Source organism: Aedes aegypti, chromosome 2 (assembly GCF_002204515.2).
Source record: "Aedes aegypti strain LVP_AGWG chromosome 2, AaegL5.0 Primary Assembly, whole genome shotgun sequence".
NCBI classification, from domain to species: domain Eukaryota; kingdom Metazoa; phylum Arthropoda; class Insecta; order Diptera; family Culicidae; genus Aedes; species Aedes aegypti.
Genome location: NC_035108.1, coordinates 197,321,380 through 197,334,234, shown reverse-complemented (window position 1 = coordinate 197,334,234; position 12,855 = coordinate 197,321,380). Strand labels below are relative to the sequence as shown.

Below are 12,855 nucleotides of genomic sequence, written 5' to 3'. Positions count from 1 at the left end.
GTTATTTCCTCTACGAGAAAGAATGGTGATCAAATTATTTCTATTGATGTTTCATTTGGTGAGGAAAGGAAATCAATCGCCGAAGAGAATTCTTTCTATTCGTAATAACTGGGCGAATAGTAATGTTAACACACACAGTGGCTTCGTTTATAAGGAACTTTTATCCTACCTTATTACACCAGCAGCTTTAGCACAGGACACCAACGCGCCAGGCATCCAGCACACCATCATCATCCTAGTTGTGGTGATGATTCCAACAAAAAAATAATTAAGCTGGTAAAGAAAACCATTTAAAGGTAATCAATGGATTCATTGTTTTGTTTATTTTAACGCAAGCCCTAAACATACATAATTTTAAGCTAATATACATCATGAACCCTAAATATACAAACATAAATGCTTTAGTAGGGCTTGTGCATTAAAACTGCTTTATCAAGTATTGCATTAATTTGGTTGTTGTGGGGCCCTTTCCCACTTTAATTATACTTTATAAAGCTCTTAAAGGTTATGTCCCTCCCCTTGGTTATGCGACCTTGCCGCGATGGGAGGGCATAATCCATTAGCCCATATGATGGAAACCAAAGGCGTAACCTGTAGTGGTGGTATCACATTTTGGCATTTTTTGCTTAAAGCCGCGTCATATGGCATAGACGCAATATGGCATAGACGCAATATGGCATAGACGCAATAATATCTCGGATGTGATCCAACGGACATTCTGCGTCATTGATAGAATTGATGCCCATTTCAAATAATTAATCTATTCGAAGTGGACATTAATACTATTGGTGACGTTCAGTTTGCCTTTTGCTAACCAGAATGATCCGTAGCCACTCTTACTATTAGCTAGCTAGATACATCGTTATCATATACGACGTAGGGAATACTTAGGAACTCTTAGGAAAATGACTAGTAGATTCACTGAGTAGAAATGAGTGGCGACAATCTTATTTTAATATGGTTTTTACATTGCCATAATAAGAAATACCTCTTTTGTAACAGCGGTATAAATAATCTAATTCCAGCTTCATTTTCGCAAAATTTACAAGTAGAAAGTAGGCGTTGTGAAGCATTGCATTTGCCACCGAAAAGTGAATCTTGTAGGAGACTGTAATAGAAGCCTAAGGTAACTTTACTCTTCAATATTGACTATAAAAATGACTATAGAAAGTAAGACGCTGAGATCGATCATAAGGGTACACTTGCTAGTTTCGAAAAATTGTTGAACAGACAAGGAAAGCGACTTTTTTCTTTAAGGATATATGAAAGTAATGACCAATAAATACTTTTAACAACAAAACATGAAATTAACTAGAACTACTACTAAACACCCTAATTTTGTTAAGACTTGACGACACTTGACATTTAAGACTCTAATCTTACGTAAAAGATAATAGTAATCAGAATAGCACTTGATTGACAAATTATTCAAAACCATTTCGACTAGACAGTATTAGTAATGCACTACTATTTCAAACAAATTCTACACTACTATTTCAAACAAATTATAATGGAGCTGCTGATTTTCATAATGCTTCTTTTTCTCAGAAGCAAGGGAATATGGGTACTTTTCAAAAACTACCACGTCACAATACTAATAAAAAACAGTGTTCATGTGGGCGCCATTGCCTAGTCCGTCTGAGTATTGGTCCTGGTAGAAGGGGAAACTTGGCAAAAGCCAGACCGAGGGTTCAGCCTTGACAAGTTAAGCTGTCAGGCAGCTCCAACTAAAAACCATAAAAAAAAAAAAAAAAAAAAAAAAAAAAAAAAAAAAAAAAAAAAAAAAAAAAAAAAAAAAAAAAAAAAAAAAAAAACAACTTTTAAAGGTTATGTCACTTTAAAACAAAATCTGATAGCATACTATAGAGCCAACATAAAGTATTCATATACAGCTTCGTGGTTACTTTGAATCTCAGCCCCGACCAGCATGGTTTCACTGCGGGCCGGTCAACTACCACTAATTTACTGTGCCTCACATCCTACATCACTAATACCATGACGGAACGTGCGCAGACAGATTTCATATACACCGATCTATCTGCAGCATTCGACAAGCTGGACCACGCTATCGCGATCGTAAAACTCGACAGACTTGGTGTCAGCGGCAATCTCATTTCCGCCTTATTTGGTTCCGGACGTACCTCACCGGTCGTCTCAATTATTGGTTTCAATTGGCGATTTCAAATTTAGTAGCTTTCTTGCTTCTTCTGGCATCCCACAAGGTAGGTAGGTGGACTCACAATTGTCTTTCAGGCAGCATGTATCGTACACCGTAGACAAGTCGTCCAGAACCCTTGGATTTATCTTCAGGATCGCCAAAAACTTAACGGACATCTACTGCCTAAAATCGCTTTATTGCTCCCTCGTTCGTTCATATTTGCCGATATTAGGAAGCTGTGGAATAAAAGTCTAAAGGTTAAACAGAATTCGCGAAGAATTTTGTTACATTATTGAAGAGGCGTCGCGTGAGGAATTTCATTACATGTGCACTGATTAGCACAAACCGTTAAATTCAATAATGAATACGAATCCAAAGAAACATTCGATAATAAACTGTATGAGGTCACACCGAGTCAATATGCAAAGGGTTGCTGTGCAATAACGCAAGCGATGCACTAATACAGTCAACTCTCCATAACTCGATATTGAAAGGACCATCGAGTTGGGAGGTATCGAGTTACAGAACACAAAACCAGTGCAACTGCGACCATCGAGGTAGCCATGAAAACTAACTTTCTATTCTCTATGCTACTCTAACTCGATATCGAGTAAGGGAGAGTTGACTGTACATCCAAACAGTTGTGCATTACACAGAAGCATTTTCTCACCTCTATTACAGCCAGTGAATCAAATGTCACCAAACAAGCCCTTACCCTTCCCAACTGACTGTAAGGACTTGGCCGGCGCCGTTATTGATCAATAATATGAGAGCTCTCATCTCATCCCTTATTCATTTGGATCGAAGTGCAATTCTTACCGGTTCGGATCAATCACGGAGTAGCAACCATTGACGACATGTACAGTCAGTCTATGCTATGGTATGCTATGCTGCAAAGTGCTCATTTTGGTAATAAAAAAAAAAACAGGCGAAAATTCGAAGTCCGTATGTGGACGCTAAGTGGCCCCCCAACGACCCTAAAGGTATTTGGTGTAGATGACCCCCGTGCGCCAAATCGTTCTCGCTGATCTAGTGTATGCAACATGAGTACGAAAAGCCACTAGTAACAAATTGATAATCAGCGTAGAATTTTAAGTAAAATAATATTTTATACTGTGGATATCTTCATAACTCTGCACGCTGAGATAAAATTTATAACTACAATAAAGAAAACAAACTTCTATGCTGATTATCAACGAGCGCGGGACAATTGGTTACTGGTGGCTTTTCGTACTCATGCTGTGTGCACTTGAGCAGCGAGCTCGATTTTGCGCACGGGGTCATCTACGCTTAATACCTTCAGGGCCGTTGAGAGACCACTTAGCGTCCATGAAAAATAAGGGATGGCCTAGTGCTCATTCCACCCCATTGGCAAACCGCCCCGACTACCCCTATTCTTGTTGCAATAATTTTATTCCCAACATCAGTTTATCGCCACTTGAACAGAATATGACAATGATTCATCACCACGTGCGCAGCGATTTCAATTTTCGAGAACTTTATCAGTGTTAGTAAACATTGACACATTATCGAAGAGCATCCATAAAATTAATTTGGTTTTGTGTTTAAAATACTGATTAATCGCGAGTTGAAGAGGTTGCAACAATATTGCGCCCTGTGGTTGTCATGACAACTTAGCTTTTGATTGTATCCTTATCCGCAAAAGTTGGGACAAACGGTTGTGAGTGAGCTTGCTTTGTTGTTTGTTTATTCTCACATAGTCTATAAATCAAATCAAACTATATAAATTTGGTTTATACAATGAGACAAATAATAATATTTGTTGCTAATATGTGTACTAATTACATCTCCCTGCCCTTGGGTGATAGGATTGACGGTGATTAATCAAGTTGGCATTACATATTGTTGATATTGTGAAATTACTCTAATGTTTATTGATCGCGAAAATTAATCGTAATTATAACTTATAAAATGTAAGTTAATCTAGTAGTTTAAGTTATATACTGACATGTGTTTCAATGCTTAAATTTATTTTACACTTGATTTATCATACCTTCAGCATGAGTTTAGTTACTACATAACTAAATTTAAACACCGTCAATTTTTTTATTAGGTGGGGCAAGTGAAAAGTTTATCATTAGAGATTGAATTTGTGTTTTCTCTTTAAGTAGCCATAAGTAAACATGGTTCGCAATTATCATAGAAAAACATAACGTGCTGATAATTCAAGAAACACTATACTCAAGCGTTAAAAGCTATTAGAAATCATGGAACTTCTCTAAAAGATGTTAAAAGGAATAAGATGACCGACTCTTTATTTTTCCATACATTTTGCCGACGACACACTATTCAAGTAACACTAATGCCATCTGTTGAGTGAAAAGCGCGTAAACTTTATTTTCGGCTAAATGCAAATCATTGTGCAATTGAAAAACGATGAGCAAGAGGAAGAAATCAAAACAAACACGCTTAAAAGAAAGAAACACAGAATTGAGTGCGACCCACACAAAATCTGGCTCTTCTAAACCAACACAAAATTTGTGTAATGCTAAAAAATCACTCCTGTGCTGGTTTCTTTTTATTTTTCTTACTTTTTATGGTATTCAGAGATAATTGGGAATATCGAACAACCCCGTGTGAGCTGTGTATCTTTTTTTAAGTGTTAATGTCATAAACGAACATTTCGAAATCTGGTGGCCACTAGGAGAACGTTACGTTTTAGTTGGCTTTTCACTCACCAGGGCTGCGCTGTTCGTGTCGCCTGGAAAAGACCGGAGTCGGTTATCTTTTTCCATCTAACCATCTTTGCAAACATTGCAATATTAATATGTCTACTTCGGGCATCCAATTAAAAGGAAGACGTTGACTGAAAAGTTGCAATATTAGAGAACACACGGAAATCTCGTGGAATGTCTATGTAAAGCTAGTTCAAAACATAAAAATGGGGTATAGGTTTATCCACATAAAAATATTCTAAATACGTTATTGAAGAATTCCGTTTGTTTTCTCCCGAAGAGTTATCCGACGTCATATCCGACTTTCTCGAAAACAAATAACGAGCGAAGGAAATTCTACAGAGCAGAAATGCAACTGCTGTCCCTTAATGTAAGAACTAACATTGGAAATGTTTCATGATTTATCATTTATCATGAAATCATCAAGTTATAATGTTGTCGAATCATTTCAACTAACATAGCTGAACAGAAGAAAATTCAAGTGAAAAGAATTACATTTTCTTTGTTTACATGTTACTTGTTCATTGGGAAGCCTTAACAAATGTTAAAGCTAATATAAATCGTGAATATAACTGTTTGTTTTTGAATTTATTGTTCAAAACGGTAAACTTTTCACTTGCCCCACTTTTGGGGCAAGTGAAAAGTAAAGAGACATTTTTCAAAAACTTTTTCTGTATTTTTCCTTTAATTTTTCATAAAAATCAATTTCACCATGCTGCTTATATTTGGTGGGAGTCAAGCTAAAAAATATACACGACCTCATTTGTTTCAATTTAAAGTCTCTAGAATTTGAAGAATCTCAACTATGCGAATTTCATTACCCACTTGCCCCACGGTACCTTAATAGTTACCTTGGTATAAGACCAATACTGTGGGTTGCCCTAATTCAGCGCATCGCCTAAATCCGATGCCCATACCGCTGTTTGTTTTTTGTATATTCATAATTGCAATTAAAAACATCATTAACAATAATTTCCAATGTTTGAGAAATATCCCAAAATGTGCTGATTTACGGCATTTTACAATATTGCGTTATCTAGTAAGGTTGTAGCGGAATTAGAGAAGTATTACTGATATATGTATAATAATTAGAAAACTAATGGCGCTGTTGTTACTGAAATGTTTCATTTTTTACTGTCTTTTATAAAATAATATAATATTTTTGAACAGAATGCTGTAATTTAGAACTTATTTAATTCTCTAAACATTTTTGCACTACCTTGCATTCACACCAACACTGGCGACATTAGCGTTCTTTGGGTAGTATTTCTGTCATGTAGTAGTAACCTCTACCGTTTTTATTCTAACGATCATAACATAATTATCGTGAGCGTAGTAGTGGAAATAACATAGAAGTAGCTTTTGTATTTGTAGTTAAGGTACCATGGTATTAGTTGAATCCTGTCCTTTGGTTCAGAATGGGGTACGGGCGCGTTCTGCCAACTCGGCAGAACAGAGGCAGATTTCTTGTGTGAACAAGTTACAACATGGACGTTCTAAAGTGCCAGAATGAAGTGTTGTGCTTGTGGGGAGCATTTGAAGATGGAGTGGAAGGTCATTACTTCGCGTTCGTGCTATACTTCTCTTTATCTATAAAATTATATACAATAACCGACCCTTAGCTTAAATATTTAAATTATCAGTTGCAAATACAATAATCTTTTTAAGCTTACTAACATGTCGTCGCGTTAATTTTATCATAATGATCTTTTATCTACATTCGTCGAACCATTCTGAATGGCCGTTGTGAGAATATCACCAAGAACTTCCTCACATGCAATAAAGCTGGATTGTCCTACATTGAAATATTAAGATTTTTGCTCTTTCGGATAAATTTTATGTGGTTCATAATCAGTTTCAGGGATTGTTATCGTGGGAATCCAAAGAGCGAATTTCGTATGACTTCAGTGTAGGCCAATACTGCAATAAAGCATGTTACAATCACTAACATTTCTTCTCTCCCAATCCTTGTTTTCATATTTAACCCGCCACTACCACGAGCAACAATGCAATGTAAACAGCGTAATGGCCGAGGAAACGCGGATACGGGAACGATCGTCGGAACCAACGGACCAACGAAGGATTGCAGCAACCTCCAGCTAAATGAGAGAAGTATCCAATATAACAGTCTAATTTGGTTCAGACTTAACAACAATTTAACATTTGTATTACATGGATAATAATAATTATTTACACCCTGACAGAACTGCCTATCTCAAAAATAGGTAGAAGGGCGGGACGATGGTGCGAGCCTACCCACTCTGTCATCGGTGGGCGTCGGGCGTGCTAACTGGTATAGCATGGCCTATGGGGCTCTGCCTGCACAAATCATGTTTTCTTTCTCTTTCACTTTTTTGTGAATTGCTAACAACAATGCCATTAAAGTAAACCCAATACAAGAATGCAGTGCAGAACCTCATAACGCCTTTTTCGGTAAACGTATTTCCCAGCGTGGGGTTTATAGGGATGTTTGTGTAAACAACGCAGATTGGCCATGGCTAGGGGGTGCGTTGATATTAGCAGATTAGCAGAATATGTATATTAATTACATCTAGAATTAATTCCAATCAATTTCGCGTCTAGTATCGCTCGATGCAATATATTTATACATACACACTTAAATCAGAATGCCGATCTCAGCTGTGCAAATCTCGGTTAAAGTTCATTTGCGGACATCTCAGCAAAAGTGACGTTTGATGTCAGCGGTACCAGGTGGTGCTGCTATAAACAAACTTGATATTTTGCTGACATATTAGCTAAATCTGAGTTGCTGACCGCTCGGCTGTGCGGATCTCGGCAAAAGAACGAAAATTAGCCGAGCTCAACTGAGTGTGTAGGTATGTATGGCGTTGTCGCTTTCTCTTCCGGCAGTAGACCTCATGATGTCAGCTGCGCGCCCTTTCTCGATTATCGAAACTTTTGTAATTGGAAGTTCAAGAAAAAACGACAAATATTGATAAGAATGATTAATTTTACCAAAATAAAAATGTTTAGATAGACTTAAATCGAGCTCATCCTAAGGGCTCATTCATAAATTTCATAACGCTGAAGGGGGTGGGTGGGTGCCTTCATGATGTTACGGCTCATACAAAATTTGTAGAATATTCATACAAAAAGCGTTACGAGGGGGTGGGTGGGTGTCAAAAATGGCCATTTTCAGCGTTATGAAATAAATTAATGATCCCTAAGGTTGCATCCTCAAGTTCCCTTCTACATATATTTATAAGCTTATTTCCTACTAATTTCCGATAATCACACATATGTTCAATATGCGGAGTAATACAGGCAAATTTGCTCAGATTTTAATGACCACTGCCTTATACATAAGGGAGAATCACCTCGGGCTCTCTGCCCGGTCACCAGACTTTTTTTTTTTTAATTTCATAACTTCAACTCCGTATTTTAACACCTATTGGCGATTCTGCCTTCACATGTTATGAAAAAAAAAACATGGGCCGGACTCTAATATGAAAGTTAATAGCATGATTTAAGACCCCCCGATAAAAATGGTTTTTGTCGATGAAAAGTTTCTAGAGCATCAATAAATTGATATGAAGTAAGGAAAAAACATGACATATCTTCATTCTGTTGTATTGGTTTGGATTTCCATTAGCTAGTTCACTTGTACGAGCTTAGTGAATTTAGTGTCCGGGCATAGAGGACGCCTCAAAATTAATACAGATTTATACAGAAATTTTATTTTATTTTATTTTATTTTATTTTATTTTATTGATGTACAAGGGGGTCAGGGGCCAAGTCTCCAGCATAAGTTTGAAAACTCACACCGTCCATAATACACCGAGGGGGTTTTGGAGTTTGGGAAGTAGGCAACGCAACATCTTTGACCAGAAGGTTCTTTAAGTTTTGCTTCTACTCTTGACTTCCAATACACGTATGAATGATGCAAGGCCAAAAGAACATGATTCAGTCATACATATAGCGGTAGTGAAGTGTTTTGCCTAAGGATATGGAAAAGGAGGGATTTTGTGTGGTTTTTTTTTGTAAATAGCCCTGTGGAACAAGTTTGTTATTAGTTAAACATTTAGTTGATCTTATTCACCTTGCAATCAGTAATAAGAATATTTACAGAAACATAATACTTATCTTTTCTCGGCCAATACGCTGCCATGTCTTTCCTCTCGGATGATTTTTTCCTCGTTGTAATGGCGGGTTAGATTTGAAAACAAGGATAAAGAGAAAATAAATGTTAGTGATTGTTAAATGCTTTATTGCTGTATTGACCCAATGTGATGGATTTTACTAAGGTGGCGCAGATGATTGATGCGTGCCACTAGTTCTCTCTTTCATTCTCCCGCTGTTCTTATGCAGCGCAAATAGTGACGTCACTATTTGCGCTGCATAAGAACAGCGGGAGAATGAAAGAGAGAACTAGTGGCACGCATCAATCATCGGCGCCACCTTGGTAAAATCCATCACATTGGTATTGACCTACAATGAAATCATACAAAATTCGCTCTTTGGATTCCCATGATAACAATCCCCATGCAGCTTCCGAGAAACTCCATGGCAATGATCACTGTACGCCATGTGCAGCATTCAGGACATCTCAACACTACTGATGACGAACAACAAAAAATGAATCCAAAAGAGCAAAAACCTTAATGTTTCAATGTAGGACAATCCAGCTTTATTGCATGTGAGAAGTTTTTAGTGATATTCTCACAAAGGCCATTCAGAATGGTTCGACGGATGTAGATAAAAGATCATTATGATTAAATTAACGCGACGACATGTTAGTAAGCTCAAAACGATTATTGTAGTTGCAACTTTTAATTTAAATAGTTAAGCTAAGGGTCGGTTATTGTATATAACTTAATAGATAAGCAGAAGTATAGCACGAACGCGAAGTAATGACCTTCCATCCCATCTTCAAGTGCTCCCCACAAGCACAACACTTCATTCTGGCACTTTAGAACGTCCATGTTGTAACTTGTTCACACAAGAAATCTGCCTCGACCGAGTTGGCAGAACGCGCCCGTACCCCTTTCTGAACCAAAGGACAGGGTAATACAGATTTTTACACAAATTGCCTTCAAAATTAAAGTTTGAAGTTACCAGTCGTGAAATGTTCACGGAGGCAATCACGCAACTTCAAGGTCTAATCTACACATAATGCTTGATTCTACATCGAAGAAATTTGATTTCTTAGGCGTGGCTTATTACAAAGAAACCAATAAATTCAAGTAAGTTGTACTTCTAACGCTTACGTGGTCTTATTGTTTTTTTTCGTCAAAACTATTGTCCGTAAATAGTTGTCAAACAATAGTGATATACATTTTATGCATTAAAGTTGACTGAATTATTTTATTTTATTTGTTCAATCGCCATGGAGAATCACTCAAACGTTTGTTTTTATTGCAGAAAGCCACCTCAGTGAAGGATGCTCTGGACCTACTAGTTGGCAAGGACCAACTAGAAGGCGTGACCTGTTCAAAGACCAAGCAGGAAATTGCTGCCTGGCAGCAGGTTACCCTGGAAGAGTTACCTATCGTGATGATCCTACATCTGAAGTGTTTTGACTACAAAATGGATGGATGCACCAAAATCCTAAAGGCGCTGGAGTTCCCGATCGAATTGAAAATCGATTCAAGTATGATTTGTTCAATTTGTTTGCAATCTTAAGACTAATCTGATGCCTTGATTTACAGAACTGATGTCCTCGAAGGGCAAATCGTACACTGCCAAACAGAAGCAGTATAAGTTGTTCGCGGTGGTATATCACGATGGAAAGGAAGCATCCAAGGGTCATTATATCACCGACGTTTTCCACGCTGGCTACGGTAGCTGGATTAGATACGACGATAGTACGGTTAAGCCCGTATCCGAAAACAATGTGCTGCACCCAAAATCCCCAAGGGTACCTTATTTGTTGTACTATAGACGACTTGATACGCATTACCATGGTTCGGCCGGAGGCGCCGGAGCTACAACGAGTGGCAGTACTGGAACTGGAGGATCCGGTTATGGTAGCGGAAGCAGTAGCAGCAACACAACCAGTAGTAGTAACAATAGCAGCACCGGTGGCAATAGCAATTATAGTTCTAGTGTAAATACTGGCGGACACTACGGTGGCTCCAAATAAGAGAATAAGCAACGTGAAACGGTTATACAGTTTTATCGGTTGAAAAATTCTATGGTTCTGTCGAAGTGCGAGTGTAAGCGATAGAACATTGTACAGTAGATCGCAACGAAAAGGACGTTTTTATATAGTTTATAGTGTTAACAATAAGCGCGTGAGTGACAACGATTGTGTTGGGATTTTGTGTTGGAACGTTTGTGATTTTTTGGATCCTCGGATATTTTTGGATACGGTACATGTGGACGTTGAAAGCAGCCCGATAAAATCGTATGTGATCAACGAAAAAAAAACATCAAACATAAGGGATTAACCATTGGTGTAAAGAAAAAAGGGAGGGGTCGAGTGTTGTTGAAAAATTTTGTTTATAATTCTTAATATTCTCACAAAAAACTTTTTAGTTTGTTAATCTATTATTATTATTATTATCATTATAGTAGTGATATCCTATTGTTTGCTTTTTTATGGGATTGAGCGATACTCTCATTTAAGTTCCTCCTGGTAAATAGTCCTTCTATAGTATAGCAATAACGAAACATGTTTCATACTGATCCGTACCAGAAGATACGAGCATGAAAAGGAAAGGCATAATGGTGAAACTGTACCTATTTTTCAACGTGAATGTTGGTTTGACTACAGGAAGCTTCGCAGCATCATTATTTTGCTTTGAAACTAATTTGATCGGTCAAAGACTATTGGTTGCGCCTCTAAGCGTTATGTTAGACTCTTCTGCAACTTCTAAATGTCGTTGGACGCAATAAGCGAGATGATCAGCCTATGAAACGATCGGTCAACTCTCTTATGGCGTTAGAAAAAATGTTGATATGAGTAACGTGTTTGTTTTTTCCTTGTTATGCTTTTCAAGCACTAATTTGTAATAAAATATTAGATTCGTACACTTAACAAGAACCAATTCATACATTTAAAAACCCTAGAACGCATATAAAGAAAGAGAATGCACCCTTCTTACGGATTAGATAGATAGATTATAGAAAGTGGATGAAATCCCAGTTAAAAAGCTAGCCAAATTCGCTCCTGCAGTTGGATGATAACTTCCACCAAGTGTATTGAAAACGAGCCGAACGAGTGAGTTCTGCGATCATCCAATTTTTGCAACAGGAACAGAACAGTAGTTGCGGTCGAGGTATAGGATTTATCCGCAGTCAAGCGAAAACGACCGGAAGCGTGTGTAATTTACTTTCATTGAGAAGATTCCGCGGAGTGTTCGCAGAATCTTAAGCTGTGTAAATAGGTGATTCAGTAACTAACAAAATAATGCAACAAAAAGTCTGTATATAGAAGATAGTAATAGAGTCTGAGGTAAAACATTGAGTGTAGATTTATGTTGATAATGCTTATGAACGGTGTTAAAATGCAGCGGTCAGATGTTTCGTATATATTAATGTTTTGAATGATTCGAGGTAATTCTGGACGATCGCGGTAGTTGAAAACTGATTTTGACTAATCCAGGGAAAGATTTAGTCGCACTGAATAGGAGAGAAGACAGCGATAGATAGTATTTGTCTAGTTTTTTTGGATCGCAATTTAAATTACGCACTAAGGCGCACTGCTAATATATAACCACTTAAACATTCTGGGAATATCTCTAGAGTTTTTCGAATACATTTTGAAAGAAGCATGCTAAATGTGGCAAAAAGGAAACCAATATGTGTAGTCTACCAGATAAGCAAATGTCTGGTTAGGCATATCGTGTTTTTTTTTGTATAGTCATTCTAGAACTTACAGAACGTAATCTTTATTTGAAGGTGGAATAGGTGGAGTAATAAAGTAGTTGATAAAATAAATCTACATACCTACCCCGTTACGATATGGTACACTGGATCAAACATTTGTTTTCTTTTCAAATTAGCTTGGGTAGGTTGCTGAATAAAGGACCATAGCTG

General features: G+C 37.4%; 1 protein-coding gene across 5 annotated transcripts in view; it reads left to right on the top strand.

The window, feature by feature from the left end:
* The window catches only part of LOC5578851 (nuclear receptor coactivator 6), a 60,957-nt gene extending 48,332 nt beyond the window's left edge, over positions 1-12,625 (top strand). For all 5 annotated transcript variants that reach the window (XM_021843650.1, XM_021843646.1, XM_021843648.1 and 2 more), the window contains 2 exons: positions 10,237-10,465; positions 10,524-12,625. In XM_021843650.1, coding sequence (XP_021699342.1) covers positions 10,237-10,465; positions 10,524-10,957 — 663 coding nt within the window. In that variant the 3' untranslated portion in view covers positions 10,958-12,625. The remainder of the gene's footprint in view (positions 1-10,236; positions 10,466-10,523) is intronic.
* Positions 12,626-12,855: the final 230 nt, after the last annotated feature.